Below are 21,569 nucleotides of genomic sequence, written 5' to 3' on the forward strand. Positions count from 1 at the left end.
GTGTGTGTGTGTGTGTGTGTGTATGCAGCGCTCACAGCATTAACTTCCTGTATGTGATCAGAAGGGCAAGGGCTATCTCTGTATGGGGCCGGTAATCTGAATCCAAGAAGGTATGGACCCCAACTGGTCTAATTTAGGCCAACAGCAAGATCTCGGGTGGAATGATCTTGGCTGAGATGACAGGTTTTGAACTACATATTAAAGTGGGGAAATCTTGGGTATGACAAGAAGTTGGTTGGTGGCAGTCAGGGCAGAGCATGTAGAGACTGTGCAAAGATCTGGCCAGGTGGCGTTGTCACACAGGTAATGTTATCGGGTGGCCTTCTATGGAGAAGGGAGTTGTTATCTCATTGGGGTTTTTAGACACCAGGATGTAGGCTACATCAGTTTGGGGTGCTGTGTGTTGAGCCATGGAGCAATATCTTTCTGGGTTACCAAGCAGGGATGTCGGAAGTCACAGGACTGGGGTGTCCAGGGGTCTGATGTGCCCTTTCAGCTGGACCCTTTGACACCTTGACCCAGTGGGTGATGAACTCCTATGGCCCCTCCCAACCTGGTACCCTGGCCTCTCTTACACGTGCCAGGAGGTCCTGGAGGCCAGGAGCCATGCTGGTCCTGAGAACCACACTGGGTTTCACTCTTGGATGTCCTAGGATGAAGCATTTTACATATTAATCAGGTTAGGAATCTGAGCACATATCAGGGGATTGAAATATGTAGATTTTGATGATGAATTCATGCTCATCAGAAAACCAATGACTCATCCTAACCTCATTATCAGGAATTATTTGATGGGGGAATTGGCAGGGGGGTGAGGAATGGGGGTGGGGAGAGGGAGGTGAAGAGAAGCTAGCTCTTGGTTCACAGCCCGGCCTGCCTTCTCTTCCAGAGGCGTGGTTTTGCACCAGGACACTGGGTTTCTGTGGTTGCACGGTTGAGTCCTGCACACAGCCACAGCTCGGGGTCTGCGCTAAAGTGAACTTGCTTGGTTCACAGTTGCTTTAAGATCTTCCTGCCACGGTCAGTTCTGGCTTGCTCACTTCCCATGGGCCAGTTTCCTCATCTGAAGAATGAGGTGGCTCTCAAGTGACGGCTTCTGGGGCCCAACACATTTGGGGTGTGGAGTCAGCTGTGAGAGCACTCTCAGATACTCTGAGAATGGCGAGAGGCATTTTTCCATCTTAAGTGTGTGTTCCTAGAGGGCATCACTGAGAATATATATGAGCTTAGAAGTGGTAGCTGAAAGCGGCCAGGGACTTGAGTTCTACAGATAGGAAGGGAAAGAATGTTCCAGAGAGAGGGAATAAAGGCCCTGGGGTCGGGAGAGCATGCCTATTATGTAAGCGGCAGCTACTAGACTGGTGTGCCTTCAGTGGAGGAGATGGGAAGAGATGGAGAGGGATCAAAGAAAAGGGAGAGAAGGGAAGAGAAGAAAGGGAAGGCAGGAATGGGTGGAGAAGCAGTAGGGGAGGGGCAGGGGCAGAGGGCACAGAGACCAAAGCAATATGGAGAAAAGGACCCAGGAACTAACCAGGACTCTTCTGTGTGGTAAACTGAGGTATAAGAAACAGGCAGCAGAAACATGCAGACAGGAAAGAGACACAGCATGAAGCAGGCTTAATATCGACATCAATCCTGCTGAATACAAGAGCACCTGCCTTGACCCTGTCGGTCAAAGGCTGGCAAATGCTGGCAAATGCTGGCAAATGCTGGCAAATGCTGGCAAATGCTGGCAAATGCTGGCCTAGGGCAGGTGCAGGGGAAGGCAGTGGTGGCATGTGGTAAAAATCTGAGGGGCCTGATTTGGAGAGTACAGATGCCTCTGTGGTCCTGTCGTTTACACACGGAGTGAGGCCCTGAATCCTTTTCTGTGGGATGTGGAACACTACCCTTCCAGCAGGCTTCTCTGGATGTCTCCCTTCTGTTATTTCTCCAGGCCTTCTCTTCCCTGAAATAAACAATCTGTGGGTGGTCTCCTTGGTTACAAGTCTACAGCCAGACACGTGTGTGTTTATGGCCATGGCCAGGAGAACTTGGCCTGGAAGCACAGAGCCTAAGGCCAAGAGGGCACCTCTCTCCTATAGTCTACTTCCATTGGGAATAATGGAGGTGAGAGGTGGGTGACATAGAACAGGGGTCCCAGACTTCAGTCACCCAGGTAACCCCTGGAAAAAAGAGCTAATTCTCTTTTGAGTGGGGCACAGGAAAAACTCTTTCTAGGGAACCTCCCTGAACTTATTTGAAAGAGACAAAACATACTGATTCAAGTTCAACAAAATCATACTTCATGCCCTTGGTAGTGGCTTGCTCGAGATGTTCCCCATAGTCTTGGACATTGGAAGACTTAGTTCCCAGAGGGTGGATCTGTTTGGGGATACTGAGGAGGTATGGTCATGTTAGAGGATGTATTCTTGCTGCACCTGAGCCGAGAGTCATTTAACCACTCCTGGCTGCTCTGTCCTCGTGGGCTCTAACCACCAGCACAATAAGCCCAAATAAACCCTTTCTTCTCTGAGCTGCCTTGGCCATGGTCACAGGAATGGAGAAGTAATTAAGACAACCTCCGTGGAAAAGCTGCTCTCACACGCCACCCCATTTAACCCTCCCAGATGGGATAAGGACACTAAAGATGTAGAAGTCAACTCTTCCAAAGTCACATCATGTAAATGTGGGTATAAGGCAGCCTTGATAAAGGGCCTGACTCTAAGCCAAGCTTTTATTACTATTTATAGGGCTGAGGATTAAACTCAGGGCCTCACACCTGCTAGACAAGAGCTCTGCTAAAGAGCTATATATTTTTTTTGTACAGTGAATACATTTGTGTGTGTGTGTGTGTGTGTGTGTGTGTGTGCACTTGCACTCATGCTCACTTGTGTGCACACGAGCCCACAGACTGCATGCATTTGAGCATATAGGTATCTGTGGATATTCATATACATCGAGGATGGAGAGGAGAATGTTGCAAGCCTTCCTGTATCATGCATCTTCCTTGAATCAAGTTCTCACTGGCTGGGAAGTCCTTGCTGGTTCAGGTAGACCAGCTGACCAACGAGCTCCTACCTACGATCTCCCCATCTCATTCCTGCCCCAGTGTGGGGGCTGCAGGCACGCATAGCCATTTCCTGGCTTTTAAGGTGGGTGTGAGGAAGCTGTGTTCAGGCCCTTGTGCTTGATCTCGACACTCACTCTTATCCACTGAGCCATCTCCCCGCCTCCCATGCATCCTCACCCTGGCCCTGGGTGGTCGATTAAGAGAGGAATACGTGGACGTTCAGAGAGGTCACGCACCTTGTCCAGGTTCACACAGACAGTCCACACCACTTCCCGCTGGCCCACAGAAACTGATGCTGAGAAGCAGCAATAGCCTGCAGCTACTCTGAGGGAACACCCCACACCCCAGTAAGCCATGCAGGTTACAGATCCCACCAAAGGGATGTGGTCCATCACCACACTCCGAAGAGACAAAGCATTGCAAATTGAATGGCAAAAGTCTATTCTCACATGCTGATGAAGACATAGCTGACATCGGAGGAGAGAATCGCTCCACAGAAACACGCAAGCCACGCTTTCAAAAAAAAAAGAAAAAAAAGAAAAAAAAAAAAACACACCACCAAAAAACTTGGAGTTACAGCTTAAGAAAAATAAGAGCAGCTGACTATCACAGATAAAAATGCCCTTTTGCCTAATTGGATGTTTAATAAGGACTCCTAATTAATTCCCCTGAATGGAGAGGTTTTACAGTGGTGTTATCTCAACCCCCTTGCTGACGGGGCTGGTTATTTCCAGATACAGAATAATGAATCTTTTCCAGCCGGGCCAGGAGTCACCAGAGACTTGTCTACTTCCTTGTGAAGGTAATTATTCGCTAAGACACCAGGGGGAGGTGGAGCTGGGGAAGGAGCTGGGCGTGGATAATTACCAGCAGAGGGACTGAGGGGTTCTGTGGAGGAGCTAGGGAGCCCATTGTTGGGCAGGGGTGGCGATAAGATTGGCAACTTCGCAGAGATCACTGATGGAAGTTTGGACGGCACAATCAGTGTCTGGGATGTCATCTCTGTTCAGAGTGAGGCCTAGGGAAACTTGCCCTCCTGTGAACGGTGTCACTTGATGGAGCTTGACAGTCTAATAATTGTGAGTCGATTGGGCTGGGAGCCGTCGTCGGGAAGCAGGCCTGTCTGCGACTCTTCTGGGCCGGGTCAAAGGCTAGGCTGTCACTGTCTGGGGACCCTTGTGGCACCGCCAAGACAACATGAAATGAAATGGGTTATCTGGACAACTCAGGCCTCAGACCAGCAATGAGGACGATGTGGCTAAATGACAGGGACCATTTGTCTACAGTGACAGGGCTCTCCTGAGCAGGAAGGCTGACAGCAGCTGTCTCACGCTAGCTGTGGTGGCTTGTATCAGCCACCACGGCCCAAGAAGACAACCTGACATAGAGGCAATAGGGCTAAGGTGTGCGTGGGGGGCACAGTTAGCTTCTCTATGTCACAGACCTCTAAGATCCAGAGAGCAGAAAAAGAAAATAGGCCCGGGGGGTAAAGAAGGGCTTGGACTGGACTTCTGAAGCTGTGACCTTGGGTGTGTGACCTTGAAGAATCTGTTTCACACAGTTGCTTGAGGACTCAATGGAGATCAGGAAGGCAGGTCCCTGGCATGATGTAGGTGCTCCCTGGATATGGCACCTGCTTTCTTACTCACACAATCCTAGTTCCCAGAAAGATCAGGGAAATCTGCATAAAAACTGGGGACATCCTGGGGTACTAAAGGCTCAAATGCCAGCAATCGGGGAGGAAGACCTGCCACCTGCCACCTGCCTTATGAAACTGGGGCAAAAGGTGTTCAGAATGTCGTGCGACGTACCCACAGTCACAGCCATGGCTGTTCGCCCTTGACTCTCCCCCTGCATTTCTTTAGGACAGAGTCGAATGACTCTGGGGTATTAGAGCCACCTGGTCAGCTCCTCCAGCTGTGGAGCCTGCCACCTCGAGCCAGCATCCCTGACTCAGCAACTGCAGAGGCTGAGACTGGCAGCCCCTTGAACCTAGAGCGCCTGCTGGGAGGCAGGGAGTGGAGGAGGTGTTGGCGAGAGAGGTCAGTCCCTGTCCTATTGCCCTGCAAGGTCTGAGGAAGGACAGACAAACCGAAACGCTGGGCCTGCCCAAGGCCCTCTGTGCCAAATGAGTTCTTGTAACTCTACACAACCCCCCCTCTCCCCGGGAGGGCAAGCTCACTGAGGACACAGGAACTGCTGGCAGGACACTTGGTGCTAGCTAGAATCTACTGGGGAAGCCATGCTCCTCCAGGATGCTCTCCTTGGGGGTCAAGGAAAAAAATCTGAGTACAGAGGACAAGAGGAGAGAGGTGGGGACCCCATCCAGGCTCAGAGTCCAGAGGTGAGAGCTCAACTCCTTCCCACCCTAGATGTCTAGTGGCTTCGGGACACTGAGCACCTGTCTTTGTCGCTTGACATGGCAGACTTTCCCCTTGATGGAGAGGAATAATGAGCTCTTCTCTTGGGAAAGTTTCATAAGGTTAAAGAGGAAGGAACATTACAGAGAGACTACATACACCACAGAGACTGTTCCGAGGGAAAGGGAGGGCTCTGGACCAGCTAGGGTAGGATTTGCCCAAGAATCCAGGTGGCAAATCCAGCTGCCCTGGTGTGAGAAGGAGAAGCCTCTAAGGTTCATTTTCTTTATCTGTCAAGATGGCCATGCTCGTGCCTAACCCAAACATCGCAGTGAAGCTCACTGGGGCAAGACGTCTAACAAATGTAACAACCCCAATTCAGTCAAAGAGGGCATCAGTAGACATTTTTCTGGGTCTTTAACTTAAAAATAAATTTTATGTGGATTCGTGGTGTAGAAGCTAGTGCTTTAAGATGGGTGTTGCCGTCTTGTGCACATCGTTGCTATGGTGGAGCCAACTGGCCTATCCACCATCTCAGAGATAACTGGGCGCCTTGCTCCCTTTGGCAACAGCCAGTCACGGAAGAAAGCATATTGATGATCTCATGTGTGGAATCCCCAAAATAGAGGAAAATCATACATACAGATGAAGTCTAGAATATGGAAACACACATACACTTTTCTGAGCAGAGAGTTGGTGAGGGGGAGTTTGGGAAGTTCAGTCAGTTCTAGGAGTACAACCAAGGGGTATTTGGGAGACGTTGTGGGGTCTCTGGAAGTCACTGTATCTGGCCACCTCTTCTCCCTCTGTCCTGTCACCTAACAGTCAGATGACAATAAGTCCCCGAGAGACTCATCCCCTGCTCCACTCTTTGAAGCTCCCCGTCATGTCTTCCCCTAAAGCTTCCAAGGTTGCATCACTCGCAGGACCTCCACAGCAGTGCACCCTGAGACCCACGGTCTCACCTGAGGGCATTACTAACGCAGCTGGTGAGGGTGGCCCCTTCTCCAGTGGACGGTTCTTACTGGCATAGGGGCTGCACACCCATCATCCAGACTAACCTTTCTTCCCGTTCCTTCTCTCTGGGCCAGAGTTCAACACTGAAGGACCTCTCTGGTTTACTCTGCCTTTTACCTCAGCCGGATCTCAGTGACCCACGTAGGAAACTGCGGAAGATGAAGCTCCACGCAGGCTGGCTTTTGGAGGCAGGAGGTAATGCCTGAGATTTAAAGAGGCCTCCAGCGGTCTTCAAGTTCATGGCTGACAATGCAAGTGCGTTCATCTCTCTCTGATTGCCTTCTCTCCTGTCACCCTGGGGTTTGTAGACGGGAGGCAAAGGGCACTAGAGGGAATCCTGATGGGACAGGTGGCTGGTAAATTGATTCCTCCCCAAGCCCGGGGTGCAGCAGGGAGCTGTGCCCATTAAGTCTCTTCCTTATTGCCATCTCCCTGTGCTGGTCTGTGAACTTGAGTGGAGAGTTAAAAGCTGATGGGGGCTACAGAATAGGGTGAGGTGCCAGACAGCCATTTGCTTAGCAAACTAGCTAATTTTAACCTCTACCCCTTAGACCCAAACTCCTTTGAATAGGAAGAATTTTTTTTTTTAAAAAGTGATGTTTAACACATTTCTATTTTGTGTGCCTCCTTCCTCTTTCCTCTCCCCCCTCTCTCCTCCCCCTTCTCTCAGATCCTAAGTGATTTCTTCTTCAAAAGGTGGTGAGGGGTAGGGAGGGAAAGACAAAAAGAGAAAACAAACAGCCCAGAGGCTACCCGTGGCTCTCGAGGTCAGCCCTCTCCAGTCCTGCTCACTGCTGGGCTGTTTTCAGTGGTTTTAGGACTAGCCAATGACTTGCATGATTTAAGATCTTTTCTGGCGCTGATCATCAGCCTTCTCTGGCCAAGCAGTTTGCTGATTAATTATTAATCAGACAGAGTTGAGGAGGAGTAATCAGCAAGAGTCAGTGCTAATTTGCAAATGTCCCCCAGGAAGGTGATTACTTAAAATACTTGGTGGAGAGGCTCCATGTTAACCTTTGCAATTAGCCCACAGGACGCTGAGCGGCCAAGCATGGTCCTCAGGGCAAACCCACCCTAGAGTCCTACTAAGTGCCAAGCCCAGGATCTGGGCTTTTTTTTCCCCCCATCATTCTATGGGCGATGGGTGTGGAGAGAACAGGAAGGGCATAAATACAGACATCAGTAAGCAAGAAAAAACTACGTTTCAACAAAGGCCTGGAATAAAGCAAGATATCATGATAGACAGGTAGAGGTGCTGAGACTGTATGGACTGGAAGGCTTTCTCAGGAAGGAGATATTTAAAGTGAATTCAACGTTTCAAAACACACGGGCCTTTTAAGTGTGTGTGTGTGTGTGTGTGTGTGTGTGTGTGTGTGTGAGAGAGAGAGAGAGAGAGAGAGAGAGAGAGAGAACACTCTCTGATGACATACAATTTTACAATTTTAAAGGAATAAGCCCAGGCAGTGGTGATGCACACTCCAGCTCTCAGGAGGCAGAGGCAGGCAGATCTCTGAATTCGAGGCCAGTCAGGGCTATGCGGAGCAACCCTGTCTGGGAAAACAAAACGAAATAAAACCAAAGGAACAGAATCTTAAAGCCAGTGGGAAGAAGTCCAGAGACAAGTTCTGTTAGTACATCTAACGAAGGATGAAAATGGGATGTAGCTGGGCCATGGTGAAGATGAGAGAGGCAGGGAAGAAGGCTGAGGGGAGGCTAGGCAAAGCGGAAGCTTGCTGTAGGACGAGACAGAAAGCCACGATAGGATCTGCTTGATGAAACAGAACTTTCCTTGCTTCCCGGAGAACCGACACTGGGATGAATAGACTCAGGTCACTGAGTGGCCCAAAGACACTGAGTGGCACAGAATGGGCAGAAGCAGCTTATCCTTGGAGACAGAGAGACATGGGAACCCATAGAGAAGGTCGGGAGAGGAGCCATGACAGTAGGAAGGGGAGGAGAAGTTCCAATGGAAAAGAAACCATCCAAGTCAGCAGAAGAATGGATTAACCAAAGAAGACACAAGCATGATGGAATACAAGCCTGAAAAGAATGAACCTCTGACACTACGGACCTGAAAAATATTCTCCTAAACACAGAGTAGCATGGGTACCACCCACTTATATGAGACACCCCGAGGAGGAGTCAAATTCAGAGGAAGAAAGAGAGGAGTGGTCGCCACAGGCTGGAGGCTGTCACTCAGCGGCTGTGTAGTTTCAGCTGGGGGTTGGGGGAGGTTGGATGGACAATAGACAAGGCTGTTCTCCAGTGTCTTAATGACGTCAAATTGTACATTTAATGGGGAAAATGGCAAGTTTCGTGTAATACATATTTCGCCACACTAAGAAAAGACGTTTATTTTGGATGTGTTTATTTTGAGACTGCTGTTAATGTACATGGAGCTTGGAGGACAGAAAATTAAACAGGCAGCTATTGGCATATAGTTGGTATTATGAACAGACTGTGAGGGCACCTGGCAACGAGGGGGGATGGGAAAAGGGGGAAGGTTCTGGACCTCTTGGGTCTAAGTGAAAAACTGGGCAGAGAGAGACAGAGCAATGGAGAAGAAAAAAAGGGAAGCTCACAGGAATGGTTGTGGTAGCAGGCAAGGCATCTCCTGGTAGCCAAGAGATAGAGACTGTCTTAGTTAAGGTTACTATTGATGTGATAAAACGCTATGGCCAAAAGGCAAGCTGGGGAGGAAATGGTTTGGCTTACACTTCCACATCAAGAAAAGTCAGGACAGGAACTCAAACCAAGACAGGAACCTGGAGGCAGGAGCTGATGCAGAGGCCATGGAGGGATGCTGCTTACTGGCTTGCTCTCCGTGACTCGCTCAGTTCTTATTGAACCCAGGACCACCAGCTTAGGGATGGTGCCGCCCACAATGGGCTGAACCTTTCCCCATCCATTACTGACTAAGGAAATGCCCTACATGCTTGCCTCATCTTATAGAGATATTTTCTCAGTTGAGGATCCTTCTCTGATGATTCTAGCTTACACCAAATATGTTGCCAGAAAACAAAATCACATGAGGATGGACCAGTGATACTGAATTTGGCTACCTGGGTTAGGGGCAGGTGTGTGTGTGTGTGTGTGTGTGTGTGTGTGTGTGTGTGTGTGTGTGTGTACCTGAAGCCTTAGTAAGATCTGTTTTAGTGGCAATGTTGGGCATAACTAAGAAAGAGAATGGGCTCAGTGCCTGGGGTAGCTGAGAACCTGTGTAGTAACTGACAAGGGTGGAGAAGCAATGATTTTTTGGGTGCCCGTTTGCTTTAGGTTTTAGTTGGTAGATACAATCACATGGCTGGGTGCTATTAGGCATATCCAGAGTAGACAAAAGATGAGGAAATGAGAAGGTGACTCCAGCAGGGATGGCCTGGTGAAGATGAGACTTGGGGCATGATGGAGAGGCTTGTCTGGGGCAGGAGCAGGAGCGGGAGTGGGAGGAGCAGGAGCAGGAGCAGGGGCAGGGGCAGGGGCAGGGGCAGAGGCAGGGGCAGGAGTGGAAGCAGGAGGAGGAGGAGCAGGAGGAGGAGCAGGAGGAGGAGCAGGAGCAGGAACAGGAGGAGGAGGAGCAGGAGGAGGAGCAGTTGGAGGAGCAGGAGCAGGAGCAGGAGGAGGAGCAGGGCATATTGATTGTAGGCACACAAGTATGGTAGAGATGAACTCAACAAGTATTTTATCTGCTCATCCACATTTCCTGGCTTCCTGAGAGCTGGTATAGACCATGTGGTATTTTCCAACCAATGAAAAAGGAGCCAGAAGTAAAGTATATCATACCCGGGGTAGGATAGTGAAAATTCCATGCTGGATGCTCAATTTGCATTCCCGGCCACGCCACCGGAAGACATCACATATTCTAGATAGTGCAGCCACCAGATGGTGGGATGTTCTTGAGCCTGGGTATCCACTTGCACGATTCTGGATTACAGACACTTCCATCAAGCAAGAAGCATTCCTTAGTGGCATCACAGTGGGATTTTGGACTAATGACTTTTTCTTCTTAAAATTTATTTTGTTCGCCTGAGTGTTTCACCTGCGTATGAATCTGTGCAACACAAATGCATCTGGTGCCTATAAAGGGCAGAAGGCGGTACTGGGTCCCCTGGGACTGGAGACACAGATGGTTGTGAGCCACCATGTGGGTGCTGTGAATCGAACCCAGGTCCTCTGGAAGAGTACCCTGGGCCGATGGTTTCCAAAGTATGGAGAGTCAAGAGGTGAGGCTGCCGTGGGAGGCAAGGGCTAGTTAGATCCGAATGGATCTTGTGTGCCTTATCAAGGCCTTGAATTCTGTTCTGTTAGACAACAGAGAGTGATTGAAAGCTTTCGCCTGGGGCTTAGCATGTCAGAGCTGCATTTTAATTAAGCCATTCTGGTGGCAGTGGGAAGAATGGATTAGTGAGAGCCAAGATGCTGGAAGATGAGGAAAAGGGGCTATTAAAACCCACGAAGATGAGATGATGGGCTGAATTCAGGGAGTAGTAACCAGAGTAGAAAGACATATTGTAGGCGGCACACTGGGAGAGCTTAACCCTTAACTCTCCCCGAAGGTGCAGAAAGGAGAAAACACTCAAAACAAAATGCCCAGCATAAGTGTTATAGAACATCCTCCAAGATGGCGTTTGGAATGCTTCGGAGTGAACGGGCTCAAGGAAGGCTGAGGTTTGGAGGAGGAAGTGGATGAGGAGAATAACAGGAACCAAAGACTGGGGAACACTGTGTAGGCTACTCTTCAAGAAGCTTGGGTCAAGCTGGTGTGGTTTGCCACACCTCTAATCCCAACACCCAGGAGGGAAAGGCAGGTGGGTCCTTGTGAGCTAGAAGCCCGCCTGACCCGGACGAAGAGACCAACCATTCTAACAGATTTTCACATACCAGCTGTCTGTGTGAATCCTGCTGCCTTGATGACTCTGTGAGATTAAATGAATTTAAGGCTCAGAGAGAGGGGGAGGGAGGGAGGGAGGAGGAGGGAGGGAGGGAAGGAAGGAGAGCTCCAAGGATGTAGATCAGACCTCGGAACCTGGAAAGTGCTTGCAGGAGCTACACAGGGGAGAAATGCTGGTGGAATGTAATAGGCTGGACTCAGTCATGAAGGATCAGAATGCACAGTTGCGGCCAAACACAGAAATGGAGGCCTTGGACATTCCAAATGAATCAACACTCTTCTGGAAAACAGGGCTTGCCAGAATGCGGGGGCCCTCCGAAGGGCCCACAACAATGCCTTCCATCTGTCTTAGCCACACCGCCAGGCACCTGGCAGCTCCTCGGGAGAGGTTGAGGACAGCATCTTGCTGTCTGTGCCCTTCACAGCCCTGGCACAGGCCTCCTAGCAGATGAAGTACTTAGTACAAACCTGTTGCATGCCGTCAGAGCCATGGGGGGCGGGCCAGCTGCCCTACTTCCACTTCCCACGCACAGAACCGTGAGCCCAAGCTCCAGCAGAGCCCCTGTGTCTATGGCAGACAACATAGCCTTGATCCCTGCTCTCCCAGCTCAGACTTTTGTTTTCTTTCTGAAAGCCTGTTGTCACCTGCAGAAGGGAGGAGGAGACGTCACGCTGTTCCTCAGCAGAGAGCTTGGGAGCCAGGCCTTGCCTGGCCCTGCAGACTCGTACATGCCAGCGGCCTGCTAGGGCGCTAATCCTTTCCTATGGCTTGGCTATCGAGCTTGTAATGCTATTTCCAACTCCGAGAGATGCATGAGATGAGATTTTAAAAGGCTAGTTATTTATGGCCTGGCTCCTGATGGATACAACAGATGCAATTTCATGGGCTCCATCAGAAGCAAACAGTTTCTTGGTGTGACCTAAAGCAGTGCCCTGTGGCAGGGACACGGAAGCATCGCCCAGCTGGGTACCTCAGCAGGTTTCTAGTCTCAGCCTCAGTTTGTCTGCTTGCTCAAGAGATCCCCTGGGTTAGGCACAGCATCCCTGGTCTGCGTACTGTCCCCACTGCTTTCTGGGCATGTTTGCTAACTTGGGAACCTTGATCCTACCTAGCTTCTGACACTCAAGGAAGAGGAAACCTCAGGAGACACATTCCAAGCCATACCTGAGTTTCAGAGGCAGCTAGGGCATGGCGGTGGTTCCACAGCGCACCTCCCCCACCCCGCCCTCGGCAGGAAGGTTCCACCTTTCCTCTCAGTGATGGCTCCCCTGAGGTTTCTGTCATTGGGTCTTTGCTGTTCTTCCTCCCCCATCTCGTCACCTGTTATGACATCTCACAGGTGTCTGCTGTTCACTCTGTGACTGTCTGGGGATCCTAAGTTTTCACAAGGGCACAGGCCTTGCTTGTTTTCTTCACTGCTATGCTCCCCAGGGCCAGGGCCAGTGCCAGAAGGCACAGGCAGAAGAACTATGTACGATGCCCCCTACACCAGAGAGCCTTTCTGGCTCATCAACACCAAGGACCCTTCCTTCCTGTTCCAGGCTGATGGCAAAATCTTCCTCTTTCTTTGGCTCAACATAAAACCCATCCCTAGGGACACATTGCTCAGAGTCTTAGATGCAATATGTCAAAAGACTGACAACTTTTCTGAAGGACAGACAGTCTTTTTTTTTTCTTTCTTTCTTTTTTTTCGGAGCTGAGGACTGAACCCAGGGCCTTGCGCTTTCTAGGCAAGTGCTCTACCACTGAGCTAAATCCCCAACCCCAGGACAGACAGTCTTAATGTTTGACTTTCTACCCCTAGGGTTCCCATCCTTGGAGTCATCCCTACTTCACTGTCTGTAAGAGGTCGGCCTGATTCTGGCCAATGGGAATATCTCTGGTTTCAATGTTTTTGAGGGGTGGGCAAATGATTATGTGGCTGTGGTACGACTGCCCATGCAAGCCCAACAAAAAAGGCCAGGGCCCCTTATCAGCCCCTAATGCACTGCAGGCTACCGCCATTGTTCTTCACTACTCTCTAAGTCACTTCAGAAATTCAATGTGAGAGCCCATTGCCAGAAACACCACCCATTTGACTCAAGTGTAAGCTACTGGTGACCCGTAAGCTTCGTCTTTATTGGCTAGCTTTCACAGGGCTGGATGGTGCTATGCATGCTACTGGGGAGAAGAAAAGTAGTTACCAGCCTTACTGAGCTATGAACCCTGCAAGCCAGTAGAAGGCTAGCCTGCCAAGATAAACTCCCGCTGGCCACAGATGCGCCAATGCCATGGGAGTAACCGAAAACTTTCTGATCAGACTTGAGGTGCACTCTACAAAAGGAGAACTTATTCCGGGTCACAGGCCTGCCACTACTAGTCTGCTAAGTGGACATAACATTAAAGACACCTTGTTATAGCCACAGATCAGGACCTCTCTCAGCCCTCCTCAGAAAGGCTCCTAGCAGTAGATGTGATTGACAGAGAAACCCGCAATTGGCTAACATGCAGAGAAGAGGAGATTGCAGAGTGCCCAGCCCAGAATGAGCATCAACACCACACCCGCTCCCCCACAAGCTCAAGGATCACCATGGAAGAGGGGGCGGGATAGTTGTAAAAGCCAGAGGCAGTGGTTGACTATAGCTAAAATGTTTCCTGGACACAGCAGTTGAGTCACACATATGAACTGACTGGGTAACCAAGCCAGACAACAACCTAGTAGGGTGTGGGCAGTAGGTAAGGGAGTCCCACACCTAGCTGGGGGCCCTTGGGGCGACTGATCACTGCTGGGAGAGGGGAGTTTTCTCCTTAGGGATGTGGTCCTTGAGAGGCTGTCTCCCTTGCGGTAGGTGGCCTACACTCATGTATATATTGGCGCATTAAATGTACTTCACGTGTTAAGAAAAGAAGACATGGAATTGGGAGGGGACAGTGACTCTGGGGATAGAAAAACTGGAGGGAACGGATATGGGGCTTGATCCAAGCACAGTAAAATGCATGCGTGAAATTCTCAATCAATAAAAAATAAAACAAAGCACGATGACCACTTCCTATTAGAACAGCTGACACAGGTGGGTGTCAGAGACCAGGTGGGAATCTGAGACCAGGTGGGAATCTGAGACCAGGTGGGAATCTGAGACCAGGTGGGAATCTGAGACCAGGTGGGAATCTTTTTTGCCTACTCATGGAGAAAGCCTGCCTGAAAAGAATACTAGTCCATGGGAGAGCAAACCCTAGGGAGGATAGATGGCATAATTTGGTAACCTTGATCCAGCAGTACTTGAAGCCAGATCCTGGATTTTTTTTTCAGTAACAGAAGCCAACACATTTCCTTTGTAGCTTAAGTCAGTTGGAAATGGGGTTTCAGTTCTTGAAGGGAAAGAGTCCTGGCCCTTGCCTTTCTCTTTTCAGGCCCTGGGAGAACCTCCTTTATACCTGTTAGAAAAAATACCTAACACACGATATTGTAAACCATTGAATAATATTATCCCCCTGGCACTAGCTGTGAGCTCCAGGGTCTAGTAGAGTGTGTGGCTATTACAAAAAACGTTTGTGGACTGAATGAATATCTCCCCAGGACTCTGGTCTGTGTCTTTGTCCTCTGCATCTAGAAAAAGCCTGGCTCATAGAAGGATCTCAATAAATGCTTATGGAAAATAAGTAGAAGGGAGTCATAAAGCACACAAATAACTCAAACTAACGTTGGCTGTGAATAATAAGCAGATAGGTATTATGAGCAGACCCCACAGGCAGGCACCATGCGCCTTCTGGCTCCGCCTCCTTCTAATGGTCCCTCAATAAAACACCTAGTCGAAAAGTCGCTGAGATCAAATGGCTCCAGTGTGCTTAAATTCCATGTGTCGGATGCCTAATAATTAAAACAAGGTCTTTCAAAGGGAGAGAGTGTAGCCCCAAAACATTGAAAGCGACTGTCTGTAAAGTAGACTGGAACTTTCATGTCTGTAACTACATGAACAAAAGCAAGCAAGGGATGTGATATAAGGGACTCTACGGGTGAGAGCGGAGTCTGTCACGTCCATAGAGATGTCGCATCTTGCCTTTTGTCCCTCAGAGAATGGACCTGGCGAGGTCTCCAGATGGGGAGTATCACACCGGTGGGGAGTCTGGCAGCTGTGTACACATTTGGTTCTTTCCGCATGCTCTACAGCATGAGCCTCACTTTCAAGTGTGAAAAGGGTCATTTACCATCCTGGGATTAGACAGCTACTTAAGGCCCTGGGAATCTGACTCCCAGGCTGCCCTTTGCTTGCCTAGATGGCATGATGGAGCCTGAGCCCTATGCACTGGGAGGATGGGCCTCAAGACAGAGGAAGGAGGAAGAGGGATGGGTCTGGCAGTTTCTCCCCTGCCTTCCCTGCAGCGATTGCCCCATTCGTGGAGAGGCCATCTTTGCAGCCAGCTGGCAGTAACTTCTCATCTCAACTTGACCCGATGTCCCCCAGAGACCCAGGTCCCACATACAAACAGCTTCATGCGTCCCCAAGCCCACCCCTTTGAAGGTATCAGGGTCTCTTGAGGATAGCAATGTTGAGAACGTTTTCATTTAATGTGATGGAAAGGTGTGGGTGCCATTGGGGGTCAGAGGTCGAGCCTGCCCACTGAGCAAGAGCAGCAACGATGCTCACCTTCCCGCCCCTGGTCAGTAAAAAAACAGCCCTCTGGTGTGTGCATATGTATATACACAGCTGTGAGAGGGATGGGGTGCTGGCTCAGTGCTACATCCATGGCAGTGATATGCAGGGGCGTGCCTGGGTACTGGAGTAGCATGTGTGTGTCAGGGGTAGAGCAGATTGGGTTGGGATTGTTCAAACACAGTCTTTGCTCATAGTCAATCCTCTGCTCCCATCAATGACTGAAGGGAGAGAGGATCTAAGTCCTAGGGCTCTCCAAACATGGTAGAACCGTCGAGATCAGGGCTCGTGGTAGTAACAGCCTTTCCACAACAGGCATTGGGAGGTTCTAGAAGGCCAGTATGAGCCAGAGAGACTAAGACCTCCAAGACGTTATTTATAGGCTGCTGGGCTCTGAGGTGGGGCTACCCCTGCTGTTTATCTCTGGTTCGCCCCCAACCCCCCTCCCCACCTTTCATTATATCACCTCGAGGCTGCCAAGTGACTATTTCCTGCCACGCTCCAGGCCACTGGTGTCCTTTGCTTGGTGAGCTTGAGATCTGACAGGAGGCAGGCTCACTTCTGAAATAGCCTTATGTGGCAAACCGGGAAGTTACAAATCATTCCCATACCAGTCCAGAACATCCCACTGAACAGAGCATTCATGAAAAACCCAATGTTATTCTTACCTGATAGAGGGAAGAAAGGGAAACTGAGTATATGCCCCCTTTTCCTCCAAATCCCTGGCAACCTGCTGCTGGGACAGGGAGTGGCAGGCATGTTCTTTCAAAGGACTCCTGTCTCCTCCACAGACAGACAGACACTCATGCATTCAAATCTGCCTCATTTAAGAGGACCCAGAATTTGAGAGCACAGCCTGGAATCTCACTTAATGCTCACAAATTGGTCAACTGGTCTACCCAAACCAGCAGCATAGCTTTTTTTTCCCCAAGTATCTGGGGAACCCTTGAAAGAAAGGCACAGGGGAGAAAGTCGATCCTTCCCAAACTCCCAGCCTTAGTCCCAAGTTTATCTTACCTGGGATTGCCAGGTTTGTAGAAATTAGAACAACAAATGCATCCCGCTTAGCACCTGTAACACCAGCCCTCCTAGTAAGCAGAAATTACTATTATAGCAAAGGGTTGGGGATGACATCCCCAGTGATCTACGTAATGTCTTCTGCTCTTGGGGACTTAAAGGAACAAGCTGACTCTTTTGAGATCTGTTTTAGTTCCGGTGATGTGTAGACTCATGGCCATAGAGGATTGTTTGACCCATGTATGAACAACTGAGTCAAATAGGGTTGAGGCTGGAAGAGAGGGAGCAGGTAAGGACACTCGTCCTTCCGTCTGTGTATAGAGGCTGAAAACAGCATACCTAAGAAGAAACAAAGCAGTGGCATAGTCTTAGCCCTGAGAAAAAGACACTGGGTGCTAGCTAGCTACAGAGACGTGGGAACCCATCACAGACAACACGCCGTAGTCGACTGGAAAGACAGGTTCTGAGTGGCATTAACTTGAGCTGCAAGCCCAGCACTGGGTGACCTAAAACAAGTAGCAGAAGCTCTCTGGTCCTTATTTTTCCTCTCTTGTAAAGAGAGGGAAAGTATACAACTTACTTCATAGGAATCTTACGAACATGCAGTGAACTTGAGCTATAAGGAACCGAGAGCCGGCCTGGTACCTACGGGTAGAAAACGCTCAGTGATCACTTTCATCACAATCTATTTCTGAGGACTCTAACGATGCATGGAAGATTTTCATGATTCCATGCTAAGTTAAAAATACATGAGCAGAGAGAGTCAGATACTATGTCATAATAAAATATATAAATAGCCAGCTATGAAAAAAAAAGGCCAAGGGGGCGCATGCCACGGTTTTAATCAGTGTCTCCCACTTCTGTCTTTTCATATTTTCCATTTGCTGTCAGAAGAATGAGTGTTTTACGATGTGATCCTAGGGCCCCAGGGTCTGCAGGCTGAGCAGCTCAGGGGAACACCAGTTCCTTGCTCCCACTCTGATCAGAGCCACATTTACAGAACACCCAACCTCCAAGGTGGCCTCAACACCCAACCTTCAAGGTGGACTTCTTCACCCAACAAGAGCATACTCCTCATGGGGCTGCATCTGGCTGGCTCCCCCCCCCCCCTCTCTCTCTCTCTCTCTCTCTCTCTCTCTCTCTCTCTCTCTCTCTCTCTCTCTCTTTCGACAGGTTTTCTCTGTGTAACAGCCCTGGCTGTCCTGGAACTCACTTTGTAGACCATGCTAGCCTCGAATTCACAGAGAATGCCTACCTCTGCCTCCCGAGTGCTGGGATTAAAGGTGTATGCCACCACTACCTGGATCAGGAAGGTTTTTCACCTCCATGATATCTGGCAGGCAGGAGTTGCACAATCATAGCCTTCCATTCTTCCTCTCCCTCCCAGCTCCCTCTTTCCCTGTCTGATCACCACCCCAGTGACTACCCTGTCTGTGTCCTTACACATTCGCCTCCTCTGGCTCTCAAGCCCCCTAATTCCTGCTTTGCCTGGAATATCCAGCAATGCCCTTCTGTACCACTGTCTCATGTCCTGAGCAATCCCTGCTCCCCCTCCCTCCGCAAAATCAACAAAGATGCCCGTCCCAGTCTGTCCTACATCTGGAAACTTTCCTGCTGGATCCCGATGTGCCACAAACACCCTTAGTCATCCTCGTTCTGGTAAGAGAATCACACTGTGGGTCTAAGAGCACACATTTATATGTCCCATCACTGGAAAGGCTGGTCACACAACCTCCCTAAGCCATCCTCGGCTTCCGTGGGCACACACGAACAGTCAGAACTTGTGGACACCAACCAAGGATGGAGGTCAAGCCCACCAGTCCTCCCATGCCCCTCCTCCTCCCTGACCTGCCAACATCCAGAAGTGTTCGGGATGTTCACGAAGAAGAGAGGCCCCCTGACATAGCTGGCAAGAGGGAGATGAATCCCTTCATTGCCCCCCCCCACACTGAAAGGCCCCAGCAATGCTTGGAAGAGCAGTAGCCCCTGAAGGTGCTTGTGCCATCCAGAAATGCAACATGATTCCGCACAGTGCTACCTTGTCCAAAGCTCGTGTCATGAGACCAAAGCCTTTTTAGCTTTAATTCTGATTTCTCCATTAAGTTCCATCCTGAAACCAGCAAGGGCACACTTTGGATCAGATATGGAAATCCCTGTACAAACCGCATCTCCACTTTAAAACCATGCAGCGATTTCTCATTAAGGACGAGATGCAAGGACTCCAGAGTTCAAAACAAACCAGTGGGGAGGAGGCTGCGAAGGACACCTTGGACAGTCCAGTCCTCCCCAGCTGCAGAGACCACGAAGGAAGAAGGGGGGCTGGCGGGGAGACTCACCAGAGAGAGGAGCCTTCGGTCCCTGTGACCTCCAGGAAGTCATACCCATCCTCTAACTGGAAGTCAATAAACACCAGGGCGATGGTGTCCCCAAGCTCGGCCAGGATGGTCCACGTGCAGTCCGCATTGTTGTGATACTCAGCAGGAAAGTGGGGGCTGGAGATGATGCCACTCTGGCCCCGCAGGGTCCCGCCACAGGCGTCATCCGCTGTGGGGAAAGACAAGAGGCTCCTGTGAATGGCAGGACTTCTGGTCGCTGATTTCACCAATTGATTGGGGCTGAAGGGGGTCCTGACATGTGATTGTATGATTGTCGCCAGTCTGGTCTCCTATGAGGACAGCTCACTCTTTGAGAACATAAGTAAATAGTAGAACAAGTTACTTAAATGCGTCAGCTTGGGAAGGAGAAACAGAAGAGGCCTCATTGGAGCTTCTGTAGGCTAAATAAATAGTTCGCTAGACAGAGCAGGTGGGGAAGGTACAGTCTCTACAGAAGGGGGCCGAAGGCCTTCATCTGGAAGGTTCTGAGCCTCAGGACAGCTGAAGGACAGGACATTCACCCCGACCTTAAGAGGAGAAGAGGAGGACGCAGTGCAAGGCAGACGATGAAAGCAGGGTGTCTGAGCCCTGCAGGAGTCACAGTGGGAGGGAGGAGGGGGCAGAGGAAAAGTCAAGTTAGCTTCTTGCTGACCTGTTCCGGCTCTGCCTGCAGCCTAAGGCTCTGTGGTGTGGCACCTCAGCAGGGAGTCAGAGGCCAGAGCCACAGTAAAGAGACTCCCTTGGTGCTGAGGGACAGAAGGTGTGCCTGAGATGGGGACAGAGGATGGCAAAAGCTGGGGGGGTGGGGTGGGGAGGGCTAGGAGCAGGGGGTGGGGAGAGTGAGGACCTTGTGTTACATCAAGAGTGAAAGGAAGCAGGTGGCCATGACAGCTCTACCTAGGATCCCAGCAAAGCCAGGATCGGGGTGGTGTGAGGGAGGGGTGAAGGAGGGGATGGTGGGGTGTGGAGGAGGGTGGAGGTGGGGTTGGTGGCTCCTCCCACTCCTATGGTGTGATATTCACAAGGACAAAAGAGTGGCCTTGTTCCAGGGCCTGGACCTGGAGTCAGCCTGGGTTAGCTGGCTCTGTGGAGCAGGGTAGCCTGGGTCGGTGAGGGCAGAGCAGGAGAGGGAGGGGGAGGGGCTCAGGTGAGAACAGAGCCCCAGGAAGCCACAGGATCTGCCGGAAGTCTCAGCCTAGGCCTGGTCCCCAGCAGTCTTTTGGTCAGGGTGATCAGTGGGATAAGAAGATGCTGGGTTGGGCCCACTGTGTTCTCAGTCAGCTCACCAAGCTGCCTCTGTGAGTCCAGTCCTAGACACTGGTCTGCAGAGGGTGGACCTGCACCTGCCTGCTGACTACACTCTCAGGCCTGAGGATACTGATGTCTCCCATGTCCACAGCACACAACCTGAGGTCCTGGGTGTTCCAGTCACCTCAGTGATTGTTCCACCTCCCCATCTTAGCCTAATCTCCATCCTGTCTCATAATGACATGGATGGATGGATGCAGCTCCCTGTCAGTCAGGATCAGGCAAAGGACCCCACACACACACACACACACACACACACACACACACACACACACACACACACACACTGCATGCTTTCCTATAATTATTTCCCACACTTCTTTGGTGAATTATCAGTTTCTCCATGTCTGGAGGTTGAACTCCGTGAAGGCAGAGATTGTGCTCTTGGCACCAAGCACCTAGCAAACTTCCTGGCACAAAACAGGCACTCAGTCAGCATCTGGTGAACCAAGGGACGGAGCGGTAAACTGAAGATCAGAGAGGTTAAGTTATATTGTCAAGGCCACACAGGACATGGCTAAGAGAGGGTTTTAGCTGACTCTCTCTACTAGGGTGGCAGTGTCCTCCACACTGAAGTCCTTCCCAGTTCAAGAGTGGCTTGCTAAGCCACTGGAAACTTTTCACTTATCCCAGCATTAGCCAGAGACCCCTGGACCATGCTGCAAGCAGGAACCAGGTCTCAAAGAACCGTTAGGCCAGAGCCACCTGTGTGCTTAGAGAATCTGTCATTCTTCCGTCTTGGGCTCCTCTGACCCCCTGGCTCTAGAACTATCCTGTTTTGATTAAGGATGCTATGAAAGCTGTTTGGAGATTTCCTCGCTCTTTAAACAAGACGTCGTATTTCATAGTTACAACTCTGGAGTCGTAAAATATAACCTTCAGCTCACATCGAGCCCTAAAATATTCATCTACACTTTCTC

The 21,569-nt window shown here is 50.2% G+C and overlaps 1 protein-coding gene across 1 annotated transcript in view; it reads right to left on the reverse strand.

Moving 5' to 3' along the window:
• Positions 1 to 21,569, reverse strand: part of Csmd2 (CUB and Sushi multiple domains 2) — a 569,599-nt gene that overhangs the window by 323,395 nt on the left and 224,635 nt on the right. Inside the window, exon 5 of the mRNA XM_032897562.1 lies at positions 19,303 to 19,510. Within this exon, the coding sequence (XP_032753453.1) occupies positions 19,303 to 19,510 (208 nt within the window). The remainder of the gene's footprint in view (positions 1 to 19,302; positions 19,511 to 21,569) is intronic.

Source organism: Rattus rattus, chromosome 1 (assembly GCF_011064425.1).
Source record: "Rattus rattus isolate New Zealand chromosome 1, Rrattus_CSIRO_v1, whole genome shotgun sequence".
In the NCBI taxonomy this organism is placed as follows: Eukaryota; Metazoa; Chordata; class Mammalia; order Rodentia; family Muridae; genus Rattus; species Rattus rattus.